Source organism: Papio anubis, chromosome 2, assembly GCF_008728515.1.
Source record: "Papio anubis isolate 15944 chromosome 2, Panubis1.0, whole genome shotgun sequence".
NCBI classification, from domain to species: domain Eukaryota; kingdom Metazoa; phylum Chordata; class Mammalia; order Primates; family Cercopithecidae; genus Papio; species Papio anubis.
Window position 1 is genome coordinate 158016836 of NC_044977.1, and position 27676 is coordinate 158044511.

A 27676-nucleotide genomic window follows, 5' to 3' on the forward strand; every position below is an offset into this window, starting at 1 on the left:
ACGTCTGGCTAATTTTTTGTATTTTTAGTAGAGATGGGGTTTCTCCATGTTGGTTAGGATGGTCTCGAACTCCTGACCTCAGGTGATCCACCCACCTTGGCCTCCCAAAGTGCTGGGATTAAAGGCTTGAGCCATCACACCCAGCCTAATTTTTGTATTTTTAGTAGAGATGGGGTTTCACCATGTTGGCTAGGCTGGTTTTGAACTCCTGACCTCAGGTGATTCGCCCACCTGGGCCTCCCAAAATGCTGGGATTACAGGCATGAGCCACCATGCCTGGTGGGATTTTTTTTTTGTTTTTTGTTTTTTGTTTTAAGGATTCCCAGGTTATTCCAAAATGCAGCAGTTTGAGAACCATGGACATAATCTTAAAGAGTTGCCCCACTTCTTATGATGAAAATTGCGAAAGCCAGGTGCTACTCTCCATCATATTTAGAGATGAACCATTTTACAGAAGTTTCTTGCATGCTTTGACTGGATCCCTGAATGGTTCGGTTAAGGGATTAAAAAGACTTTTAAAGTCGATGACTTAAATCCTACCCACCATCTGTATTACTATATCCAATTATTTAGAATTCCAGTTCCCACTTGGGCTGCAAATTCAAAAGGATTGAACTGCCTTAATGATTACTTTTACATATATCCTAAATTCCTGATGTGAACATAATTCCTATTTTAGATAATATAAATATGATTATTTAAAGCAATTATTTCTAAGGCCAGGCGTGATGGCTCACGCCTGTAATCCCAGCACTTTGAGAGGCCAAGGCAGGCAGATTACTTGAGGTTAGGAGTTCGAGACCAGCCTGGACAACATGGGGAAACCCTGTCTCCACTAACACATACGTACATCCACATACATAAAATAGCTGGGCGTGGTGGCATGTGCCTGTAATCCCGGCTACGGGGGAGGCTAAGGCATGAGAATTCCTTGAACCTGGGAGACACAGGTTGTGGTGAGCTGGGATCGCACCACTGCACTCCAGCCTGGGCGAAAGAGTGAAACTGTGTCAAAAAGATAAAATAAGCAATTATTTCTTACTCAATATATCATTCATAATATTCATTATCTTTATTTCAAGCCCAAGAGAAGCAATTCATAACTTGCCTGCATTCTGCAGGCCCCATTAGTACCTAGTTGTAGTAACTGGTGGATTAAAACTATTACAAACCTGCAGTTTCAGGATGCTAGTTATTAGAACAACTGTCCATATGATTTTCTAACTTCTTGGCTCTCCTTCCAATCTGACTACCTCCATTAATTTGTTTCCACTCCCTAACTTGAGATCGTGACCTAATTTGTTCCTTTGTCAGTCTATACACCCATAGCATGACCTGTCCTAAATTCCTACCCCACACTCTCAACCTCCTGACATCTCCACCTATGTGTACCTACCCCAAAACAATTTCACATTATAACAGAGAGAGATAAACAACCAAAATGTGTAGTGTGCTAAATAAAGAGTAAGAACTACAGGCCAGGCATGGTGGTTCATACCTGTAATCCCAGCACTTTGCGAAGCTGAGGTAGGAGGATCACCTAAGTTCAGGAGTTCAAGATTAGCTTGGGCAACATAGCAAGACCTCATCTCTACTAAAAATAAAAAAAGTTAGCTGGGTGTGGTGGCATGCACTTTAGTCCAAGCTACTTGAGAGGGGACCTCCCCAGCCTCAGCAGGGAGGATTCTTTGAGCCCAGGCCAAGGCTGCGGTGAACTACGATCACGCTACTGCACTCCAGCCTGGGTGATGCTGTCTCAAAAACACCACCACAAAATCCCCCCAAAACTATAAGAGTCTGAACAAACGGTGCTGAACAACTGGATATTCAAATGCAGAAGAATGGAGCTGGAACTCTAAGTCACAATAAAAGAAAATTAAAATAGACCAAAGACCTAAATGAAAGAGCTAAAAACATAAAACTCTTAGAAGAAAATAGGCATAAATCTTTATGACTTGGGTTAGGCAATATAACACCCAAAGCACAAGCAACTAAAGAATAGGTACGATGAACTTAATCAAAATTGAAAATTTTGTGCTCCAAAAGACACTCTGAAGAAAGGGAAAAACGGTAGGAGAAAATATTTACAATTCATGTATCTGACAAAGTAGTAGTACCTGAAATTTAAAACACTTGCAACTCAATAATAAAGTTTTAAGTAAACCAATTTAGAAATTGGCAGAGGATTTGAATACACATTTTTCCAAAGACATACAGATGACCAATAAGCACATTTAAAGATGCTCAACACCACTAGTCATTACAGGAATGCAAAATAAAACTATAATGAGATACTTCACAGCCACTTGGAAGGCTAGAACCAATCTGAAACAAGTGATCACAAGGATATTGGAGAAATTGGAATCCTCTGACACTGCTGGTGGGAAAAATAATATATAATATGGTAAGGCTACTTTAGAAGAGTTTGGCAGTTCCTCAGTGATATATGACCCAGCGTTTCATCCCTAAGTATATACCCAAGAGAACTGGAAATGTTGATACAAAAACTTGTACATGAAAGTTCATAGCAACATCATTCATAATAATGAAACAACCCAAATGTCCAACAGATGAACGTACAATTTAAACGTGGTATATCCATACAATTACCTAGGCTGTTTAGCAATAAAAACGAAGCACTGATACACGCTAAGCCTCAAAAACATGCTCAAAAACAAGTTGTAGAAGCCAGTTGCTGAAAAACCAATTGTATAACCCTGTTTATATGAAGTGACCAGAATGAGAAAGTCTGGGCCAGGCACGGTGGCTCACGCAGCTGTAATCCCAGCACTTTGGGAGGCCAAAGCGGGTGGATCACCTGAGGTCAGGAGTTTGAGACCAGCCTGGCCAACATGGTGAAACCCCATCTCTACTAAAAATACAAAGATTAGCCAGGCGTGGTGGTGGGCGCCTGTAATCCCAGCTACTCAGGGAGGCTGAGGCAGGAGCATCACTGGAACCCGTGAGGCAGAGGTTGCATTGAGCCAAGATTGCGCCACTGCACTCCAGCCTGGGTGACACAGCAAGACTGTGTCAAAAAAAAAAAAAAAAAAAAAAAAAAAAAATTCCAGAAAAAAGAAACTAGAGACAATACAATAGTGGCTGCCTAGGACTAAGGAATTTGAGAGAAAGGAAGAAAATGACTAATAACAATAGAATTTCTTTTTGGGGTGATGAAAATGTTCAAGAATTTTAAAAGTGGTGATGGATGCATAACTTTGAGAATATAAGAAAGTCTTAAATTGTATACTTCAAAAGGTGACTTTTGGCCAGGTCTGGTGGCTCCCAAAGTGGCTGTAAAACATTCCAGCACTTTGGGAGGCCGAGGAGGATTGCTTGAGACCAGCCTGGGCAACATAGTAAGACCCCGTCTCTTAAAAAACAAAATAGTGTTTGGTGACACAGTAATCCCAGCTACTCAGCAGGCTGAAGACGGAGCTCCGATTCCTTGATGCCAGGAGTTGAAGGCTGCAGGGGGCCATCATTGTGACATTGTACTCCAGCACAAGACCCTGTCTCTTGTTTTTGGAAAAGTGTGACTTTTATCTAAAAAGTTAAAACTATAGAGGAAATTAAAGCAGGGAAGACTGAGTTTCTGTGCCTGTTCTACCTTAAATAGGGCTGTCAAAAGAAAAAAATCTCAATCAAGCACAATCAATCAAATAACAAATTGTTAACACTACATATTTAAACTCCACTACCAAAATGACATACTTTTGCTAATTTAGAAATCTAGGGACTATAATCCAAACTAAATCCTGAAATTTAAAATTACTGCTCTTTTTGAGAATTTTAAGATTCTCAAGGAACAAAGTCTCAAATCCCTAGTCTATATAAAGATTTTAGATTCCTCTGCCATAATTTAACAAAATTTAATACAGCAACAAGGACAAATGTGTATTTCAAGTTTTCCAAAAATATTTGTCATAGCTTTGTAGCCACTTTCATGCCTCATGTTTTGTATTTTTAAAATTTTGTATTTCTCTTTTTACTGTCTTTGGTTTGCCTAAATCCTCATCGGTCTTTTTTATGCTTGAGCACTCCGTAAACACTTCTGAAATGGAAAGTACACTACCGGCCAGGCCTGGTGGCTCACACCTGTAATCCCAGCACTTTGGGAGGCCGAGGCAGGTGGACACGAAGACAGGAGTTCAAGACCAGCCTGGCCAACATGGTGAAACTCCGTCTCTACTAAAAATACAAAAATTAGCTGGTGTGGTGGTGCGTGCCTGTAATCCCAGCTACTCAGGAGGCTGAGGCAGAATCATTTGAACCGGGGAGGCGGAGGATGAAGTGAGCTGAGATCACACCACTGCACTCCAGCCTGGGTGACAGAGCGAGACTGTCTCAAACAAAAAAAAAAAAAAAAAAAGAAAAAAGAAAAAAAAGTACACTCCTGAGTTTAGAGCATCTTCACCTTCCCACAGCGAGAGGTATGACCTCAACTCACCATTTTCAAAGACAAAATAAGGCTTTAAAATAACCATTACAGTCCAAAATCCATATATTTACTTTTTATTGAATTTGTTAATGTTACAGAGTTCTTGCACTGCCAAACCATGCCTGAGAATTCAAACAAATGGTACAATGGACAGCCTCATCCACCCATCATACAGTATATTAAAACTTGATTCATGTACATTTTGATATTTTCACAATCTTTTAAAAAGTTATAACAAGAGTTGTAATTTAAATCTGCTGCAGGTCTTCAGATTTCGAGTACAGTATGCCTTTACATAACACCTCCACTTACTCATCTCTGTTCATTCTTCAGTAACACAACCCCCAACAAAATTTTGTGGGGAAAAAAATGCAGGGAAAATACACAGTTCAACGATGAAGAGCCTATTTTTTAAGGTTTTTCGTTCCCAAATAGTCTTCAGTTTACCAAGAATCCCATTTCTGATTTAATCATTCAACCTCCCCTTGGCTGGCTCAACTACTCACCCAAATAGATTAGAAGGCAGGCATCCTGCCTGTCACCTCAAATGTCAACATTATTGCCCAGATGTGAGTGGCAGGTCCCGTCAGGAGATACGGTAACCCTCCTTGGAGTCCAATTCCTGCACGGACACTTTCATCAAGACTAAACTCCTATCTGAAAATGCTCCCACATCAAAATAGTTTTACTCACCCACTTGCTTCACTCTTGCCAATAGCAAGTCTGCAACTCGTGCATTTGGCAAAGGGATTTATTATAGAGAAACCCGGACTCTGCATCAAGTGGTCACATTACCACTTTCAGATATTTCTATTGAACCAAAGATACAAAACTAGGAAACTGCCAGACCATCTTGTTAGGTGGACACTCTTCCGCAATCCTGGGTGGCTTCAAGTCCCTCTAAAGGACCCGACTATTAATAGGTATTTGAAGCTGTAATTATTAAAAACAGAAGTGCTACATCACCTGTCTTTAGCCCTGACTCTCCAAATGAACATAAAGACACACCAAAAGGTTGAAAACAGAGCTAGCTGGGACAATCACTGCATCTACAGAACAGCCAATACCTTGAAAAACTGGGCACAAGAACATGAGGAATTCTTATCAAAGATCATGCACAATCCATGACACTTAAATGGATTTTAGCTGAGGTTTTGCTCATGTTGCTCTGAATTTGTAAGGACAGATCAGTGAACCCCTTAGCCTGAGCAGAAAGCATTTTCTTCCCACTGCAGTTTACTACACAATTTAGACCTGATTAGAAGAGGCATTAGCAGCACCTGAAGTAGAGCCTCCAGAATCCACTGCCCTTTACATCAAAGGCTATTTGGTTCCACCCTCAGGACTGGCATACTCACGAAGACATTTCACAATCCTAATGCATACTTTAGGTTACTTACTTAACCAAGCAATATGCTCTGTCAAAGAACTTATTTCAAGTCAAAGCAAAAAAGACCTTAATGCAGAACAAAAACAAAACAAAAAAGCACTATCCAAATAAAAAAAAAAAATTACCAAAAAAAAAAAAAAAAAAAAGAGATTATTCTCTCCTTTACCCCTTCCCCTACTTGGTGGACCCCAGTTTGTTTGAATTTATTTTGTGGTTACCTCAGAATACAATTAAAGTTTAAATTACAAATCACAGCCCTACACAGATGATCTGAACACATCAGTTCTTTTCAGCGGCGTGTTCCAGGAAGTCTAATATAGCCACAGCCTACTACACAGAGTATTCCTTAAGGGTAGGGCACAGGACAGGTTAATTAAGGTCACTTAAATCTTCATCTTTTACAGCAGATCAGAACCCAGATGGCTGACTTTTTATGCAGGATTTCTGGTAAGAATCCAGTAGAGCTGGTTGCAAGGTTCACATCGACACTTAATAGTTGTAATCTTCTTATCCAGAAGTTGTGATCCACATGAAGTCCACAATGAGTGCAGCAAATCTGAGGTAGTCAACCCTTATGAAGGCTCAGTATCTGAACATAAAAAGATTTTGAAATGACCACTGGCTGCAGGTTTTGGTTTTTTGTATTTGCAGAGTAAATATGAAAGAACACTGTTGAAACTAGTTCACACATTTATATAACAATGAAAATTCCCCTAAATCCAATATGTATAGAGCAGTCGCGACACTTTAACTTCCATAGTGCAATAGGGCCGGTCAGGAAATTGAGTGGTCTGCATCGGTGTCTGTAGGTCCAGCAGAGATCAGATGATGACTGACTGTTGGTGGTGGTTAGCTGCAGTCTAGTTACCTCAGAAGGGTTAGCAAAGCCCATTCCTTAATTGTATTGTGAGTGGCTGCTTTTCTGATTTTCAAGCACAGCATACTGGTTGTCTAGCTGAAGTTTAAGGGCCTGGTTTTTTGAAACCTCATCCCTACCTCTATTTTTGTGTCTTACTACTTCAAAGCTCTTCTCCATTTCTTTATCCCTAAGGGAAAAGAAATGTAATCAGTAAATATTTTTTCTTCACTAGGGTTTTTGAAAATACTCGTCCTTGAATTTAAAAAAAAAAAAAGCCACCCCTTAGAAGAATCCTGGGGAGGGGTAGGAGTGGGCGTATATAAAATCCTTATCAAACCACTTTTAAGGCTTCAATTCGAACAGAAAACACAGAACACTGTACTGAAGCTCTAGGGTCCTATCTTCTACTAAATAGTATTAAATGTGACCCTATTTCAGGACAAACTTGAAGAAAACTATTAAAAGCTGTGTGATGACATTCCTCCTAAGACTTTCACTTTTAGCAAGTAATAGATAATACATCTCTCTCTTTATGCACAAGGGTAACAATTTTCTCATTCAAGTAAATTCTACTCGTTAGTCAATGATTTCTCCTCACATCAATTTTGTGGGAGTGGATCTGATTAGATCAGGTAAAGAAACTTGAGTGTGGTGAATCACTGCCCTCCCAAAGGTCCCTTATACATTTTTTAAGACAGAGCAGAGGAGCAAGTCCACGTGGAGGTTTAAATTCAAGCCAGCTGTGCTCTCAAAGTGGCAAAAAAGCTGGGATTTATTCTAAAAGCCACCCCAAAAAACATTTCCATCTGATGTCATTTACATTTCTTCCCATTTTATTTTAAAAAATTCATGTCCCTAAGTAAGATGTAGTTGTGCCATATGTAGTCATTTAATTCCAGGTAGCATTCATTTTAAGTACCTGCTGAAATAAGATTATTTTAATATTAGATTTATAAATGCCAACATCTTCTGTCTACAGTCACATTAACTGGGAATATAACTACACAGCATTTTTATATTTCTAGTTTCCATATTATAAGGAGCAAAAGCCACTCAATTATAAAAGAATTTTAACTACATTAAAACTTGTCATTGCTATAAAACAACATAAGCCAGGGCTAAGAGAAACTTTTGCAGACAGAAGACAAAGTCAGTCTCCAATGCTCTTTGCCCTCCCTCTTTCCTCCCTTCTAGGTATATAAAGTTCCATCCTGACTCTTAGCTGCCTGTCAGCTGAAGCTCAGGCTTCATTAGTTAAGGAATAGTCTCCCTTGGGTGGGTATGCCCTATATCCCACTCCCTGGCCGAGGAACAGAAGTCCTAAACAAAATGCAATTACTTATAGTACTTACTTCCGGCTTTCTACGTGCTTGGCAGTTGACTGCAGGGATGGGAACTGTGTATCGCTGTAGATTTCTGGTGGTCCTTGTGGTGTTTTCCTTGTTGTGGTTAACCTGGCCCCAGGAGGCCTATAGACACCACTAGTCATTGCCGGTTCTGGGGTTTCTGTAACTAATATTTTAAAACAATTTTTAGATAAACTATTCAAATGTTCAGCATTTTAATAAGCTATTCTTGCATTCCCAATCATTTAACAATTACAGAAAAAACAATACCAGGGTCTCTGGGTCAGACAACAGAAGGAGTTATTTCAGAAAATGTCTAAAGTGAAAACAGGCCAGGTGTGGTGGTTCACACCTGTAATCCCAGCACTCTGGGAGGCTGAGGTGAGTGGATCACCTGGGGTCAGGAGTTCAAGACCAGTTGGGCCAACATGGTGAAACACTGTCTCTACAAAAAATACAAAACTTAGCCGGGCGTGATGGCAGACGCCTGTAATCCCAGCTACTCAGGGGGCTGAGGCAGGAGAATGGCTTGAACCTGGGAGGCAGAGGTTGCAGTGAGCCAATATTGAGCCACTGCACTCCAGCGTGGGCAACAGAACAAGACTCTGTCTCTCAAAAAAGAAAAAAGAAAAGTGAAAACATTCTATTTTTCTAGGGTAGTATTCTAACTCCTCCTCCATGTACAACTTTAGTAATCTATGTAAATGGTGAGTTCCACAAGCCAAATTACTGGAAGTAGAAAAGGAATCTGCTGGAACTGGATGACTGGTCTCTCTCATCAGGGACTGCCTTTCAGAATAGGACTTAAATAGTCCTCAGTTTCCCTACCAATAAATATGAATTACTTCTTTACCTGATTGGGGGGATTGATTAAGATGCCATATGTAAAGAATTTATTTAATGAAATGCCAGTGTGGTTATTTTTTAAGATTCTAGCTGGGGCTGGGGCGTGGTGGCTCAAGTCTGTAATCCTGGCACTTTGGGAGCCCGAGGCAGGCAGATCACTTGAGGTCAGGAGTTCAAAACCAGCCTGGCCAACATGGTGAAACCCCATCTCTACTAAAAATACAAAGAATTAGCAGGGCATGATGGTGCATGCCTATAATCCCAGCTACTCGAGAGGCTGAGGCAGGAGACTAGCTTGAACCCGGGAGGTGGAGGTTGCAGTGACCCAAGACTGTGCCACTGCACTCCAGCCTGGGCAAGAGAATGAGACTTTGTCTATTGGAAAAAATAAAAAGAAAGAAAGAAAGAAAAAAAGATTCTAACCAGGCATGATGGCTCACGCCTGTAATCCCAGCACTTTTGGAGGTCGAGGCAGGCAGATCACTTGAAGTCAGGAGCCAGACTCTGTCTCAAACAAAACAAAAAGATTCTAAAGATTTAAAAACATAAGACAGGGTGTGGTGGCTCACACCTGTAATCCCAGCACTTTGGGAAGCTATGGTAGCAGGATTGCTTGAACCCAGGAGTTGGAGACTAGCCTGGGCAACATAGTGAGATCTCATCTCCACGATAAAATAAACAGGTGGCATGCCCTGGTAGTCTACTTGGAAGGCTGGGGTGGGAGAATCACTTGAGTCCAAGCAGTTGAGGGGCTGCAATGAGCCACGTTGCACCACTGCACTGCAGCCTGGGCCACAGGTGAAACCGTCTCTAAAAAATACAGTAGTTACCTGTGTGATTTCAGCATAGCAAGATTTGGAGTGATAAGTTATTCTTTATGCCATTCTAAATAAAACAATGAGTATACATTTCTTTAAAGTAGTGCTCTTAAACTTTCATTATCGCCCTAAGGAGACCTTTCAGACATCTGTTTCCCAACTGCCCCCCACTCCATAAAATTTTAATACTGCAGATAAACTGTACATCTGTTTATGCACTCTAGCCTTTTCGCAGGCCACAAATGACTGATAAGGTATAAGATTCCTTCACTCTGTAAGAAGTAACTTTTACCCCCTTGAGAATGATAACATCAGTCCTGCTGAGAATTCATGCTTCAAAAAACAGGAAAGTTAAAGGGAATGAAAAAGACAAAGCACAAGTGAAGACAAGGGCCCCTTGTCTTTGTCCTTACTCAGCTGTCAAAAATATTTTAAATGATAAAAGCTTTAAGAATTTTCTCTCTCATGAAAACTTTTGGAGTTATACCCAACCCTAGGTAATTACTACTAAAAATCCCAAATGAAGCTTACCTTGGATTCTAGTAAATTGAAGTCTTTTCCTTACCTTTTCCTCCACTAGCAAGTAGTTAATATTTAAAGAGAATATTAGAATAAATGCTCAATTTAAATAAACTAAACTGGAATTGACTAGACTATCTACATATAAATTTTACAGCAACATATAGGACAACAGTATGTCTTTTAACTTCCAGATTCCTTTTCTTTAGGATTTTGAAGTCTTTAACAAGATACACACACATTCCACTCAACCAGGAATGGAAAGGAGCCCCTCCTTCTCACCCCACCATAATCATGCACTGAGTTGAAAGTGGACCATATATAAAATCATATATAAATTAGACATCTTTCTGAAACTGAAATAGTAAAATTACCGATTACTGGAGCAGGAGGTGCTTGGACCAGAGCTGTTTTATTCCAGGGACCTGAAGATTTTTCCATACCTCCACCACCACCTCCACCTTCTTCCCAGTTATCACCTGGATCTTGTCTCTTTTCAGTATCATCTTCTTCCTTTTCACTGTTGGAAAAGCAAACATGTAAATTCATTAAGGAACCACCAAGAAAATTTTCAGTCCAAATCCTTAATTTTATCCATGATTATCTGTACAACCCTGAAGAAGTCACTTAATCTCTTTTGAGACTGAATGTCTTATTTATTTAAAAAGTGAGACCGGGTACAGTGGCTCACACCTGTAATCCCAGAACTTTGGGAGGCCAAGGTGGATGGATCACCTGAGGTCAGGAGTTCAAGACCAGGCTGGGCAACATGGCGAAACCCATCTGTACTAAAAATACAAAAATTAGCCAGGCATGGGGGCGCACCCCTGTAATCCCAGCTACTGGGGAAGCTGAGGCAGGAGAATCCCTTGAACCCGGAAGGCAGAGGCTGCAGTGAGCTGAAATTGTGCCATTGCACTCCCTCCTGGGTGACAGAGCATGACTCTGTCTGAAAAAAAAAAAAAAATACTGATGTGCCTCTGTGACAATATGCCTGATGGTTTACAGGACCCCACGTAAGAGCAGGACCCCAGTTACCGCCTCAAGCGACTAAGGGAGGGAAGACAGGATGATACAACCTGAAATGCAGAGAAGAGAGTGAGCTGAAGGATTAAGAGCACGATTACAAAATTTTCCTTGCACCAAAGTGTACAAACAGGCATTTATGGTAAGCATATTTTTAGTGACAAATGAAGGGTTTTGAAAGTTGTATAATTTTATTTGCCAATCCTTTAGCACATGTAACAAAATGCTCTCAGAATCAGAATTCACATTCCAGCAGATGAAAACAAGTATGTGCCGTGTTTACAAAGAATAGAACTAGCCCCTAACATCAGACATGTATTTATCACCTGTTTAAAAAAATATATAAGAGCTCAGTCTTCGGCTTTCCAGATGTTATAAATGGAAAAGATACCCTCAGTGGTAACATACCATCTTAAGACTGCTTGCAGTATTTTCTCAATACTAATTAATTTATTCTTGAATTGACTTGAGTCATAATCTATTTCTCCTAGGCATCTTTGATTATTTCTCTTTTTGTTGAATTACTTTTTATTATTTTATGTAACTTTACATGTCCTAAATTGCCAACTGTATATATTTTTGTCTCTTGACAAACGGGATACTGACCACAGGGATATTAAAGCATAATAATGGCTAAATCAAACGTCCTTTCTGCAGCTCTTCACCTTGAAGATATACCTGGCAGGCCGGGCGCGGTGGCTCAAGCCTGTAATCCCAGCACTTTGGGAGGCCGAGACGGGCGGATCACAAGGTCAGGAGATCGAGACCATCCTGGCTAACCCGGTGAAACCCCGTCTCTACTAAAAAATACAAAAAACTAGCCGGGCGAGGTGGCGGGCGCCTGTAGTCCCAGCTACTCTGGAGGCTGAGGCAGGAGAATGGCGTGAACCCGGGAGGCGGAGCTTGCAGTGAGCTGAGATCCGGCCACTGCACTCCAGCCTGGGCGACAGAGCGAGACTCCGTCTCAAAAAAAAAAAAAAAAAAAAAAAAAAAAAGAAGATATACCTGGCAGAAGATACTCAACTACCAACCTTTTCATAACATTGTTTTTCCTGACAATGGTGGCTTTTCCTAGGTCTTCAAGCTTCTCAACTCCTTCATCATTTTACGTTTTCCCCACCTTCCTACAAAAAAAGGTTGGTTCCCAAAACTCTGTCCCTGGCCTTCCACTTACCACCCTGCCTCTCTTAACTGTATAACCTTGGGAACATCACAGCCTCTCTTGGCTTCTGCAAAAGGATATCTAAGGATGCTTTCCTTCCATTTCTATTAAAACAAGACACGAGCTGGCTATACGACCAGCTTGACAGTCTCCTTTAAAGATACTTAGAAAAAAATAAAGTGGCACTTTGGGAGGCTGAGGCAGGCGGACCACGAGGTCAGGAGATCAAGACCATGGTGAAACTTTGTCTCTACCAAAAAAAAAAAAAATATATATATATATATATATGCCAGGCGTGGTGGCAGACGCCTGTAGTCCCAGCTACTTGGGAGGCTGAGGCAGAATGGCGTGAACCCGGGAGGCGGAGCTTGCAGTAAGCTGAGATCGCACCACTGCACTCCCGCCTGGGTGACAGAGCGAGACTCCAACTCAAAAAAAAAAAAAAAAAAAAAAAGTGGCAAAATGCCATTCAAAAATAATGGCACTGGCTGGGCACGGTGGTTCACACCTGTAATCCCAGCACTTTGGGAGGCCGAGGTAGGCGGATCACCTGAGGTCAGGAGTTTGAGACCAGCCTGGCCAATATGGCAAAACCCTGTCTCTACTAAAAATACAAAAATTAGCTGGGTGTGGTGGCACATGCCTGTAATCTCAGCTACTTGGGAGGCTGAGGCAGGAGAATTGGTTGAACCCAGGCGGCAGAGGCTGTAGTGGGCCGAGATTGCACCACTGCACTCCAGCCTGGGTGACAGAGCGAGACCCCGTGTCAAACATAAAAAATAAAAAATAATGGCAGCATTGTATGAATTACCTACCAATCAGAGGTAACTGCAGAATTTAGAGGCTGAAGTGGCAATAAGGAAGAGAGGGAAAAGAAGAACAGATCTATCTCATCTACATTTACAGCAAGATTTTACTTACAACTTTGAGAGGAAAAAGGATAGAGAATATGTCAATTCATCCCTAAGAGATCTGAGAAAAAATGCTTTTAAAAGAAAGAAAAAATATAGCCAGGCCATCCCTCAGTTTTCCTTTTCATTAACATGTAAGAGAATTCTATACAGCCATTTAAAATGTAAAGCCTATGCTGACTTGGAGGTAGTATTCATGTCATATAAACCAAAAATTCACTAAAACAGCAGCTACATACCTAATATAAATACAAAAATATCTACAACAATTTTAAAAAGTTTATATTATAGAGTAGCTCTGGGTGCTAGAATGTATGACTTTATCTTCTTCATGCAGCAAGCAATTAGGAGCAGATTCTAAAGTCAGGCTTTCTGGTTCAAATCCAGGCTCTGCCACTTACCAGCCAGGAAACTTTGAATATGGCACTAATTTCTTTATTCCTCAATTTCCTCTTATGTAAAATGGAGCTGACAAGCCCTTAATAATCAGCACTGTTCACTGATTATTCCTAAGCAGAAGAGACTACAGATAATTCTTACATTTTATGCTGCTCCATTTTTTCAAAAAATTTCTAAAAACAAACATTACTTTTATAACCTACACACAAAAAATCGTTTTTTATTTTTAAAATTTTTTTAGAGACAGGGTCTTGCTCTGTCACCTAGGCTGGAGTACAGAGGCCCAATCTTAGCTCACTGTAATCTTAAACTCCTGGGCTCAAGAGATACTCCCACCTCAGCCTCCCAAGTAAGGTAGAACTACAGGTGCAGACCACCATGACTGGCTAATTTTACTTTTTTTACATTTTTTGTAGAGGCAGGGTCTTGCCCAGGCTGGTCGTGTACTCCTGGCCTCAAGTGATCCTCCTCACTCTGCCTCCCAAAGTGTTGGGATTACAGGAGTGAGCCACCACGCCCAGCATCACAGAAAGCTTTTAAATAAAAACTCCTATTTGGTCTGACGGAATAGTGACAGTATCTCAACTTGAAGTTTTCTTTTTTACCGTCCAGTGTCTAACATCTCCTTGCCCTTAGGGAAAAAATAAAAAAATTTAAAAACCACAAATTTAAAATACACCTACGTTACAAACTATTACCAAAAAATAAGCATAATCTGTTTAATTAGAGGGACTGTACATCAATAATAAAAGGCATAAGGAGAACAACTTAGTATTTTGGATTCTTGGCCAGGTGCGGTGGCTCATGCCCATAATCCCAGCACTTTGGAAGGCCGAGGTGGGAGGATCATTTGAGGCCAGGAGTTCAAAACCAGCCTGAGCAACCTGGTGAGACCCTGTCTCTATTTTTTTTTTTGAGATGGAGTTTCACTCCTGTTGCCCAGACTGAAGAGCAATGGCGTGATCTTGGCTCATTGCAACCTCCACCTCCTGGGTTCAAGCGATTCTCCTATCTCAGCCTGCCAAGTAGCTGCTTGCGCCATCATGCCCAGCAAAATTTTGTGTATTTAGTAGAGACAGGGTTTCACCATGTTGGCCAGACTGGTCTCAAACTCCTGACCTCAGGTAATTCATCCGCCTCAGCCTCCCAGAGTGCTGGGATTACAGGGGTGAGCCACTGTGCCTGGCCAAAAAAATTTTTTTTAAATAAATATTTTGGGTTTTTCCAAATGTCCATCAATAATAGACTAGATAAAGAAAATGTAGCACATATACACCATGGAATACTATGCAGCCATAAAAAGGGATGAGCTAATGTCCTTCGCAGGGACATGGATGAAGCTGGAAACCATGGTTCTCAGCAACCTATCACAAAGACAGAAAACCAAACACTGCATGTTCTCATCATAAGTGGGAGCTGAAGAGGACACACAGACACAGGGAGGGGAACATCACACACCAGGGTCTGCTGGGGGGTAGGGAGCTGGGGGAGGGATAGTGTTAGGAGAAATACCTAATGTAAATGACGAGCTGATGGGTGCAGCAAACCACCATGGCACATGTATACCTATGTAACAAACCTGTACGTTGTGCACATGTATCCCAGAACTTAAAGTGTAATAATAATAAAAATAAATAAGTATTTTGGGTTAAGATTCTGAAATACTAAACTAAGCATGTGGACACTGTTTAGTCAAGACCCTTCATCAACCAGGCACGGTGGCTCACGCCTGTAATCCCAGCACTTTGGGAGGCAGAGGCGGGCAGATCACCGGAGGTCAGGAGTTCAAGACCAGCCTAACTAACATGGTGAAACCCTGTCTCTACTAAAAATACAAAAATTAGCTAGGCGTGGTGGCATATGCCTGTAATCCCAGCTATCTGGGAGGCTGAGGCAGGAAAATCGCTTGAACTTAGGAGGCGGAGGTTGCAGTGAGCAGAGATCATGCCATTGCACCCCAGCCTGGGTAACAAAAGCAAAAACTCTATCAAAAAAAAAAAAAAAAAAGAATGACCAAGCCAAAAAAACTCTTCATCCAACAATGAGGAACTGAAGCCCAGAGATGCTTAGAGGGCTTGCCTAAATGCCAGTTAGCAGGGTAGAAATGATTATATATTTTACTGCTTTTTCATATTTACATATTTCAGAAAGCATCAACTCTCCAAATGTCACAGCAGAACAAGAAACAAGTTCCAAACGGTTATTTCCACGGGAGACAGGCTGAAATTCAGTGTTTGATCCTAATATATAGCTTCTCATTAGCTAAATGTTATAAATAAACACTACGATACTGCTGTAAATTCATCACAATTCCACATACACAGTCTTAAATACATGTAAGCCTGTAAGGCACTACTGGTAGGGTGAGGAGAATAATGACGATACAAAAGGAAGATTTACTGAATATCTACTACGGCAGCCAGCATTCCACCCCACTGTACAAAGTTAAACCTCACAGTAACACTAAGGCAGGCAAGAGACCCACTGTATGGATGTATGAGGAAACTTAAGTACCTTCCCCAGGCCTACAGAGTAGCAGAGTCAAAATAGTGTGGGATTCCAGAGGCTATATTATTTCACATTACCTTTTAAATTCATTTGATCCTCTTTATAGCTCTAAGGCATGACGCAGAAATATTCTCTACTTTGAGATTTGAGAAATGCATTTTCTTTAGTAAGGCTGATAGGATCACACATCCTGCAGCAGTATATTTATAAAGAATAGAACAGCCTTATCTCTCTACCTCGAGACTTGGGAATTTATACATCCTAACTCCCCTTCCCCAACACTAGGGGGAAGCAGCTAAAACAAGAATCAGACTGGACTGAGCTGCTGGAATACCGGGCATCTCACAGGTTTGTCCCTATTATACCTAGCACTGCTGCAACAGTAAACTGGCGAGATAAACATGGCCTGATCAGCTATGCCTGGCCTGGAGGCTTAAAATGTCACTGCACCTCATCCAAAGAAATCTTTCCTGACCCATTCATGGATGATGAAATGTCTCTCCTCTGCCCCAGAGAACCTTGCACATCTCTTTGAAATTATCTACTGTCGTCTATTAGAGCATGACTTATTTCTACAACCAGAAAACCTCACAGCGTCTAGCAAAGTAGTCATGTATTTGCTAGAATAATCCACCTTGGATAACATAACCAGCTCTACCTAACAGGTTTAAGTCTAGATTTCTCACCAAAGTTTCTAGAAAACCACTGGGCTCCAAGAACTCAATTATTTACTGAAACATGACAAACACTCAACACTGTATGCCTTCAAGAATTAAATCTTTCTAACATTCTCCCAAAAATCCATTTTAAAGATGGAAGTAGCTGGGCCTAGCAGCTCATGCCTGTGATTCCTGTACTTTGAGAAGATCACTTGAGGCCAGGAGTTTTGAGATCAGCCCAGGAACACAGTCCCCATCTACAGAAAAAAAGTAAGATTAGTCAGGGGTGGCAATTCACACCTGTAGCTCCAGCTACTTGGGAGGCTGAGGTGGGAGGATCACTTGAGCCCAGGAGTTCAAGACTACAGTGAGCTATGATCATGCCACTGCATTCCAACCGGGGTGACAAAGTGAGACTGTCTCAAAAATATAAAAAAATAAGAGATGAAAGAGGCCTACAGGGCCTACAAACAACCAAGAATCTAACTCAAGTGACAGGTTCCTTTATAACCACCTCAATGACTTCCTGCTCAAGAATTTGTCTATAATGGCATGATCTTGAATAAGATTAACTTAGACACAAAATTGGACACGTTAAGTACCCTAGTATTAAATCTTGAGCTGGTTGGTAAATGTGAAATAGGATCTGAATATATAGTATGTTTGCTGCTAATGAAAACTTTCCCCTTTCAGTACAGGTAAAGGCCTAACATGCTAACTACTATAAGGACCAGTGTCAAGAACTTTAAGATTGTATGTGACATCTGGCTGGGCTCAGAGGCTCACGCCTGTGATTCCAGCACTTTGGAAGGCCGAGGCAGGCGGATCACCTGAGGTCAGGAGTTCGAGACCAGCCTGACCAACAGGAAGAAACGCCGTCTCTACTAAAAATACAAAATTAGCCGGGTGCGGTGACAAATGCCTGTAATCCCAGCTACTCAGGAGGCTGAGGCATTAGAATCGCTTGAACCCAGGGGTCGGAGGTTGTGGTGAGCTTAGATCGTGCCACTGTACTCCAGCCTGGGCAACAAGAGCGAAACTCTGTTTCAAAAAAAAAAAAAAAAAGACTGACGGTGACAACTGCAGCTAACTCTCAGTATATTGAGAAAGAGAATAAGATAAAGCACATGTAGCAGAGATTGGTGGATGAGCATATGGGAAAGAGAGTTTCTCAGCATTGCAGGTTAGTGGAATACCTCTACTAGGATGGCCACTTCAGGCCAATAACTAGATGTTAAGAAAACAAAAGACAATATAAAAGCTACTCTACTTCAGGTTGAGCAGAACTTAAATGTTTGTACTAGCTGATACTTATATCCCTGGCAAGGGTGAAGTATGTAAGTTATTTAAGACACTTTTCACAATCTCAAGAGTAACCAAAATAGATCAAGACCAAAATAACCCTGAAGATGAACACGTAACTTATAGTCAATAACAGAAAAAACACAGGTTCTGTTTAAATAATATCCATAGTTTAATAAAATCAATTTCTAATCGTCAGTGAACTTGCAACCAAAATTTTATCTTCAGTAAAGTGCTACTTTTGCCAAGTTCGACAAGGCCAAACACTATTCTTACAGTCACTCACGTTTTCAAGAACCTGCAGTCACTTAGGAAAGAAAGACTTAAGAAGAGCCAAATTTTACAACAGAACAGGAGCCACACACACAGGTAGTTCCACAACCCCAAATGGTAAGAACCTCACATCTGCTCCTCCCCCATTCTTTACAGGTCAAGCCCCAGGAGACAGAAAAGATGAAGATACATGAAGGAAGCCAACAAGCGGTTGGGAATCAAACTTAAGTCTAATCACTTCTACTCAACACCACTACAAAGAAATCTCAAGAGTGGAGAAGCTACCGTTCCTGAAAGTTTCCCATTATCAGTCGGGGGTTTCACTTTGGCTAAGCTCACAAAATGATGTTTTCACAGGACATTAATGCCTAGCTGTGGTAGGTATTCAACAAATTATTAACACTGCTTTTTGAAAAAGTTATCTAAAGCTATAGATACTAACATCCAGGGAGGTCAAAAGACAGTTTTCAGTTAAGGAAAGTATTTCCTCCACTGTGCCTCGCACTCACTGGCATTGCCTATAAAATGCAAGCTTCAAACTGGAGACAGTTTATCAAAATCCTTTTTTCTTTAAACTGGGAGCAAAGGATTTTTTAATCTTAAAGCAGATCCATATCTTCACTTGTTTTTTTCCTACTTTATGAACCCTCCAAAATATGGCACTTAGCATCAAAGTTGACTGCCACAGACTGGACTTAACAAAATGTTAATTTCAAATCTTCTAAACTACCCAATTTTTTAAAATTACTGTTTTCTTGAACTTTAAAAAGTAACATGTTTACACATATAATTCCATTCCTATTAAGTTTTAGAAAAAATTATGGGTAGTGGTTGTGTTGAAGGTGAATGCAGTGAGTAGGTGTTGTTAGGAGGCGAACCTTGTTCTGTATTAGTAATACTCAAGTTTCTTGACCTGCGTACTTACTGCACAGGTTGGTAGCACTGTGTGAACACATGAAACCTCTCTCTCTCTTTAAATATGATATACTTCAATTACAAAAATACATTCACTTGCTTATTGGAGAGGATGTGAAAAAATCCACATTATTTTTGAAACCAAAACTAAGTACAATCACCGATGTTAACAGTGAACATTCTGAAGTGAGAAAATCCATTTTAGCTGTTTCAAATGAAAAGGCCTCACCAGAACTGGAAGTAGGCAAGCTCTCACAGGATTTTAGAGTCAGTAGCTAATTTGATGAGCACACGGAAGGGCTGCCTTCACGGAGTGAGAAAGAGTAGACAGAACCCATTTGAGTCCTAATAAGCATATCTAGAGCACAAGGCTACTATGATGCTGCTTTGGGGCCAAAGGAAAACCTAACTTGTATCCAATATCTGTCCTAAAAGTTATCTAAACACATCTGTAACCAGACCATACCTTATTTGCATTGCCTGAACCCTGAGGCCGCTGTAATCAACCTCTTTTTGCTCCAATTCTTTCCACTCATCTTCGTCCTGTAAAACAAACGCCATTTGATCAATTAAAGCTATTTGCAGACATATAACTAAGCAAATAACACACTACGAAAAGTGGATCAAGTGGCTGGAACCTAAACTGAGTAGGCACTTATATACCGGTCAAAGCCCTTGCTTCGTTCTGGGGCAAACTAGGCTACATGGAGGACAAACATGCTCGTAGGCTAACACTGTACTTCCGCCGGGTTCCTGCATGAGAGCTGTTACTTTAAGCAACTAAGAAAAGCCAAAGGAAGAAGTCAGTAGGAATTTCACAACTACATTTCTACCCCAACCTTGCCACCGAGACTTTTCTTTTTATTTCACGGGCTTAGAGACTAAGTCTTCACAAAAGAGCTGCTACAAATGCGGCTGCTGAAAGCGAAAATTCAGCTCAAACTACTGGGCTGAGGTCAGCACACGGAATTACTCACCCTAAACGTCACCCAATAAACGCTGCTCTGTGCTGGGCGCTGCGGCCCCAGACCTAGTGCCCCTGGAGGGTGGCGCCGCCCGGGCCCTGGCTAACGCCGAGCGACGCGGGGTGAGAAGGGCGGCTCCAGGGCGGGTGTCGGAAGGGGTCCCGGCCCAGGCGAGCCCTGCCCGAAGTGGGGAGCCTGCGTCACGTGGCGGCCCTCGCCCGTCCGCCCGGCCCCCGCGGCCCCTCCCGGACGCTTCCCCAGCAGGCGGGGGCGGGCACATGGGGCGCCGGCGCGCGGCCCGGGCCCCGAGTGCCAGCCTCCCGGTCCCTCACCTTCGTCACAGCCTTGGTGGCGGCCCCCGGGCCCGCAGTCCCCGCGCTCGCGGTCCCGCCGTCGCCCGGCCGGGTCCCCGTGCCCGCCCCGCCGCCAGCCGCACCCGCGGCTCCACTGCTTCCGCCGGCGCTGCCCGCTGCACCCGCGGCACTCGCCGCCCGGTTGCTCCGCTCCTTCTTCTTCTTCTTGTCCCTCTTGGCAAAGAAGTTGTCCAGGCTCCGCTCCTCCGTCTCGGCCATGGCCTCGGCCTCCTCGACCCGGATGGGTGGGGCCGGCGGCGGGCGCGGCCCGCGGGGCTCCGAGCTCGGGGTCTGGGCCGGCTCTGCGCTCACGCTGCCGGGCGCGGCGACGCCTCAGCCCCGCGGGGTCGCCGAGGCGTGCGCTGCGAGGCGGGCGGCTCCCCCTGCGTGCTGGCGAGCGGTGGTACGGTCCGCCTGGGGGCTCGCGCGCCGCCGCTGTCGCCTGAGGCTGCAGGGGCTGCCGCTGCTGCTGCGGCGGCGGAGCAGGATCCCGCTCTCCCCACAACCTGAGGGGAAAAGGCACGCGCGAGCCAAAGGCTCTGGCGAGAGTGCTGGGCTAGCGGCGGCGCGTGCCGGAGGAAGACGCGCGGGCGCAGACCCGGAGAGGAGGGGAAGGGGGTGGGGAGGGGAGGGAGGGGGAGGAGGGAGGGCGGGCCGCTAGAAGAGAGAGAGGCAGCGCCTGCGCCTGCGTACTTTGCTCTGCCTGCCGCTGTGAGATCGCCAAGGGGCGGGCGGCGGGTGGAGATGGAGGCGGAGCTGGAAAGAGAGCCAATCAGGTGCCAGGACGAAGCGCTTAGGTGACAATCCGTGACCTAGACGGGGCGGAGTCCAGGAATGGGGGCGGGGAGAGGAGGGCATATGCAAAATAAGTGACGTGCCTGACGATTCCGGTTTCCCGATTGGCGGAGGGTTTAGTCTTGAGGGCGGGCATTTTGAGGGCTGGTTGATGACTTGGCTAAAGAGGTCCAGCAGGAGGGGCAGTGGGTTCCTTTTGGGCGCATGCGCAGGATGCACGTGTGTTTCCTGTCCCGGAACAAACCGTGGCCCCATAGTAGTCGTATGAACTTTCGCGAAACGGAGAGGCACTGCGTTAAGCCAACTGTGTTAAAGATTGTTCCTCTCCTCTGATCGTTTCTGTACTTCCACCCTCTCTGGTGTGGCAACCATTACTTTTTTTCTTTACAGGTTGATTGTGAAAGTGAGAGGAGCAGTGATCCTGAAGTTTGGGTCCCATTTATTAAAAGATCTTTCATAGACCGGTTGGTAGGTAGGGATTTTGTCTGAACTCTACCCTCTGGATTATGTTTACCAAGCTCAAGTTCAATAAATTCTATCTTCAAGTCCCTAATCTGTAAAGTGGGTATACTAGCTCTTACAAGATACGGGGGAGGAAGGGAAGAGAATCAGCATTAGCTCCCCACCACATTGCTTAACGTCCTGACTTGAGTCTAGATGATGATGCAGTTTATCCTTAGCTTCTATCCCTGATAAAAGGAGGAGACTGTCTTATCATAGGGGTGGAGACCAAAATGCCCAGGCGAAAGCCCGGTTTAAATGGGTTTAAAGCCCATTTAAATACCCTTGGGGCCTTGAAAATGAAATGAATTCTATATGCAAAAGGTGGTCTAAAGTAAGCTCTTAAACTTTCTACTTCCTCCTTCTAAAAGCAGGAGAGGGAGCTGTCACAACCACTGAGGAAATGACTCAGACAAATGTTGGTAGCCCTATGGGGTAGATAGAACTCAGCCAGTAAATGGAGTGACTTCTTCGCCTTTTCCTTTACAGTTACCCCATTAAAGTTTCTCTTTTCCTACCCCCTGCTCACACTGCTATTAAAGAACTAACTAATGGCTGAGCGCGGTGGCTCACACCTCTAATCCCAGCACTTTGGGAGGCCGAGGCAGGCGGATTACCTGAGGTCAGGAGTTCGAGACCAACCTGACCAAAATAATAAAACCCCATCTCTACTAAAAATACAAAAATTAGCCGGGCGTGGTGGCTAACGCCTGTAATCCCAGCTACTCGGGAGGCTGAGGCAGGAGAATTGCTTGAACCTGGGGGGCACGGAAGTTGCAGTGAGCCGAGATCGCGCCATTGCACTCCAGCCTGGGCAACAACAGCGGAACTCCGTCTAAACAAAAAAAAAGAAAAATAATCTAACTTCTGAACGTCAAATAAATCAAGGACCTAGCCTTGGCCAGCAAGTAGCTTGAGCTTACACATATACTATTCCTCAAACATAAACAGCTGCCAAGGTGACTTCCTTCTATGACAACATGTATCTTCCTGTGATGCAGGTCAGGTTTAGTACTGCCCATCACCGTTACCCTCCCTTACCATGGCTAATCAAATTCATTTCCTTTCTTTTTTTTCTTTCCTTCTTTCTTTCTCCCTTCCTATTTTCTTCCTTCCCCCTCTTTCCTCCTTCCTCCCTCCCTCTCTTTCATTTATTTATTTGTTTACTTACTTATTTTTTGAGACAAAATCTTGCTCTTGTCACCAGGCTGGAGTGCAATGGCACGATCTCGGCTCACTGCAACCTCTGCCTCCCAGGATCAAGCGATTCTCCTGCCTTAGCCTCCCGAGTAGCTGGGATTACAGGTGCCTACCACCACACCCAGCTAATTTTTGTATTTTTAGTACAGACGGGGTTTCACCATGTTGGCCAGGCTGGTCTCGAACTCCTGACCCTCGTGATCCACCTGCCTCGGCCTCCCGAAGTGTTGGGATTACAGGCGTGAGTCACCACACCCAGCCCCCTCCCTCTCTTTCTTTCCTCTTCTATGAAGCACTTATTTAGCTATATTTAGGGCAAAGAGCTTTATTCAAAAGTGAGTAATTTCTGATTCCTGCCTTCAATTCCCTTATAATCTAGAAGAGAAGATCTAGATATAAATGAGTTTCAGTTATTTATATATTTCTTAAGTCCTTATCAATTCATCGTCTTGAAAGAATTAATGACTTGAGAAAATACACAGAAGGAACAGTCGTTGAGGGCTGACACTGCAGAATTTCCCACTACATTTTTCAGTGTGATTGATGGCATGCTCCCAGAACTTGATCATGTGTAAGAAATTCAGGTCAGGCCAGTAGAGAGAACAGCGTCTTTGTGGTTGTGTCATTGTTTGTAGTAATTCTCTCCTCTGTGAAGCTAGTCCCTTACTCTTTGAATCACCTGCCCTAAAATTGACAGCATCTGTTCCCACCAGTTGCTCCTTTTAAATCTCCCCTGCCAGCCTCCTCCAGATTGGTTGCCCAGTGCCCTGAATCCTGCTATCATTATCATCATCACCAGGCACCCCCTCATCTTTGAAACATCCTTCTGCCCTCCCTCTCTCTCTCTCTTTTTCTTTCTTTTTCTTTTTAAGAGGTGAGGCTCAAGCAATCATCTGGCTTCAGCCTCTCCAGAGTAGCTGGGACTACAGGCAGGCGCCATCATGCACAGCTAATTTTTTTTTTTTTTAATATTTTTAGAGAAAGGGATCTTGCTATGTTGCCCAGGCTGGTCTGGAACTCCTGGGCTCAATTGATCCTGCTTCCTTGGCCTCCTGAGTAGCTGGGATCACAAGCAGGAGCCACCGTGCCCGGCTCCTCTAGTTCTCTCTTGACGGAGGTGTCTTCCCGTCTGCCGTCCAATGTGTTTGGACCGTCTGCATCCTTAAAGCAAACAGACCTTCACTTGTACTTGCCAGATGGAAAAGTTGAATAGTAATGCGGACTATTCCCAGGTATTTCTGCACATCTTCCAAGGTTCCTAATGCTGTCTGAACACGGCAGTTTCCCTCCGGGTCCTCTGAAGTGGTACAATCTGAAGGACATCATGTATCTCCCTCAACAAGGACCGCTGAGCTCCAATATTCCATGAGCTCAAGAGCTGGCAAAGGGCAGTTGAGCCCAGCCCCATTGTTTCTGGGTTCTTTTCTGCTGAGCTATTTGTTCCAAGTTCCATTCTGCTACCTAGGCTGGAAATTCCACTCATGCTCAGCTCAAAGGAATGCAGCTCATGCTGGCCAAAGTGCTCACCAGGAAATGGGTGGCTAGAATTCTTCTTTTCATTCCTGGCTTCCTCTCTAACATCTGTAAGGCCAGCTATGTCACTGCCTGAACTGTTCCTCCTTTCAACTGGGGAGCAACTACTTACAAGTCATCTCTTCTGGGACTCTCTTCTTATTCTCTACAGGCAGCTTGATTCCCTAAACTTCAGAGGCCCAGAGTCTTCATTTGGTATGATAGTTGATGCCTTCCTGGTAGTTGCATGATTGGTTTTTTATTTAACCACTCTCATTCACTTACTTATATAAAACATGTATTTAATGAGCATCTACTATATGCCAGGCCCTATGTTAGGAGTTAAATGAGAGATAAGCCCTACCTTCACAAAGCTTATTGTACGCCAAGCTGGTAACTAGAAGGAGATACACAGGTACACCTACAATAGCACATTGAAAACTCTTGAAGGTAGGAATGGCATTGAGCATATAGCCTATATCACCCAAGCATTTAACTGATGTTTATAAAATGAAAAATGTCTCCATTAATCTCCAGTTTTCCACATTAACAGAGGACTGCACAAACCATGGACTCTAAAAGTGTTTCCTTGTTGGCTTATGAGCATAGGCTAACTCTGCCACATATAACAAATAATTCAACCTTCTCCCTCAACCTCAAGTTCCTCCTTAGCTCATTTTTGACATCAGGGCCCTAGTTGGAGGATACATGGACAGCAAGAGGAGGCCCCAGACACCAGTGACTATCCAGGAGAGCTTATTTCCAGAAAGAGGAAAGGGCTGCCATATACCCCCCTCTCCTAGACACAGACACATACACACACATATACCCACCACAATGGCTTGAGAAGGCAGTTAGACTCATTAACCCCACCCCCAATGGGTCTGGTTTGCTGACTGTTGAACCACATAAAATTGCTGCTATTTGACTGTTTTTGACCTGCCAAAAACAATCATTTCAAAAGGTTAAACCTAACATATTAGAAAATAAACCAAAAAGTTCTGTAAATGAATGAAGAGCTTGGGAAAAATGAACCTATCCATCAAGGTGACCTCCTCGAGCATCTCAGTGAGGGAAGGGCTGCAATGTGATGACAATTGAATGATCAGCAACCGAATCGACTTTATTGTGTGGAGAATGTGTGAACTGAAGGATGAGGGAAGAGGCTGGAGAATAGAAAGAGGAAGGAAAAAGAAGTAGGATAAAGCCATGAGGCCAGAAGTTGGCACTTATTACCCACCACTGTCCAGGGAAGAGCAGTGTGAAATTTGTGTTCACAAAGACATGCCCTGCTGTAAGGTGGAGATGATTCAGTAGACCATACCCTGATTTGACTGAAATAGCCCTCAAAAGATCAGCTTCCCTTAACTCTTGGGATACACTCACCAACCAGCCTGTTGCTGACTAACTTGACTCTCTGAGACTGCTGATATTTGGAAAAGGGTGCATTAGTTGGGAGAACATTCCAGTTACTGAAAGACTAACACTATTAATGAATACATTGGTATGTATGTGGTTATATAGTTTGGCCTCTTATGAGTTGGATTGCTGGGAGTCAGGCCTTTTCAGGCAGATGAACCCTGACAGGACACTGATATGGCTATGAACCAGGTTCAGCTCTGTGGCAAATTCGCCAAGGAAAAGCTACCCTGGGTGGCCGCTTTGGGAGCCAGTCAAATGATTCTGGCACAAAGCAAGACATTCTGACTCAATCGTTTTGATCACAGAGTGCAAGGGATATAATTACGTTGGCAAGGCACGATTATCCTGTTCCTGACCCCAGCTCCATTCCTGATCTTACTTCATGATCCAACAACTACATGTGAGATTGTCTGGCATTTTCTGCTTCTGACTCAGAGTCTCCATATTCCTGGTTACTAGGTCACTAGGTCAGTGGTATTGTCATCCTCCTTAGGCTGACAAAAGCAGAGAGAGGGTCAGAGTGCAGGGAGTGCAGGGAGACCTTCCGCATGCTGGGTGGAAGGCAAATCCTATACTTTCTCTCGGGGACCCTGCTTTTTACTCTGTAGTCAAGCGCATGCTTTCTGGAGTCAAACCTAGGTTCGAGGACCAGCTCTGCCTCCTCCTAGCAAGTCACTTAACTTCTCTACATCACTGGTTTTTTCACCTGTGAAGTATGGATGATAAACACAACTGCCTCCTGGAGTTGTGAGGATGAAATGTGGACGTGAATTTAAGACCACTCAGCTCTAGTGCTTGGCAAATAGGCAACCCAATTAATGTTACAATTAATGTGAGGGATGATGATGGTGATGATGATGATGGCATGTATCTTGATTTATAATTACACGGTGGGGGTCTGTGGTGAATTTTTTTTCTTTTTTCTTTTTTACGGAGTCTTACTCTATCACCAGGCTGCAGTGCAGTGATGCGATCTTGGCTCACTGCAACCTCCACTTCCTGGGTTTGAGCGATCCTCCTGCCTCAGCCTCCCAAGTAGCTGGGACTACAGGTGCACACCACCACGCCCAGCTAATTTTTTGTATTTTTAGTAGAAACAGGGTTTCACCATGTTTGTCAGGCCGGTCTCGATCTCCTGACCTTGTGATCTACCCGCCTCAGCCTCCCCAAAGTGCTAGGATTACAGGTGTGAGCCACCTCACCTGGCTGGATTATTATCTGTCCTTCCTAACTCTGCCACTCATTCATTACCGGATCCTCAATGCATTCTTTTTTTTTTTTTTTTTTGAGACAGTGTCTCACTTTGTCACCCAGGCTGGAGTGCACTGGCGCAATCTTGGCTCACTACAATCTTCGCCTCCCAGGTTCGAGTGATCCTTCTGCCTCAGCCTTCTGAGTAGCTGGGATTACAGGCTCGCACCACCACGCCCGGCTAATTTTTTAATGAGATGGGGTTTCACCATGTTGGCCAGGTTTTGAACTCCTGGCCTTAAGTGATACACCCGTCTCAGCCTCCCAAAGCGCTGGGATTGCAGGTGTGAGCCACCGTGCTCC

At 43.4% G+C, this 27676-nt stretch overlaps 1 protein-coding gene across 6 annotated transcripts; it reads right to left on the reverse strand.

Annotated features, from left to right (window-relative positions):
- Window positions 1-4499: 4499 nt before the first annotated feature.
- CDV3 (CDV3 homolog) lies at window positions 4500-21357 on the reverse strand. Of its 6 annotated transcripts, none has more exons than XM_017955887.3 (6): window positions 20672-21357; window positions 19841-19917; window positions 10594-10739; window positions 8043-8202; window positions 7610-7612; window positions 4500-6877 (listed from the first exon to the last, which is right to left on the reverse strand). In XM_017955887.3, the coding sequence occupies exons 1-6, from the start codon at window positions 20909-20911 to the stop codon at window positions 6727-6729; spliced, it is 777 nt and encodes a 258-aa protein (XP_017811376.1). In that variant the 5' UTR covers window positions 20912-21357; the 3' UTR covers window positions 4500-6726. The 6 variants fall into 6 exon arrangements, with proteins under 6 accessions (XP_017811376.1, XP_017811377.1, XP_017811378.1 ...); XM_017955888.3 differs by lacking the exon at window positions 20672-21357 and adding an exon at window positions 20352-20500; XM_017955889.3 differs by lacking the exon at window positions 20672-21357 and adding an exon at window positions 20214-20313.
- Between the last annotated feature and the right edge of the window lie 6319 nt (window positions 21358-27676).

Coding starts and splice junctions, on each gene's coding strand:
- CDV3 (XM_017955887.3), bottom strand. CDS start 20,911: ATGGCCGAGACGGAGGAGCGGAGCCTGGACAACTTCTTTGCCAAGAGG. Junction 19,918..20,671: donor CCACCAAGGCTGTGACGAAG/GTGAGGGACCGG, acceptor TTTGTTTTACAG/GACGAAGATGAGTGGAAAGA. Junction 8,203..10,593: donor ACCTCCTGCTCCAGTAATCG/GTAATTTTACTA, acceptor TTAAAATATTAG/TTACAGAAACCCCAGAACCG.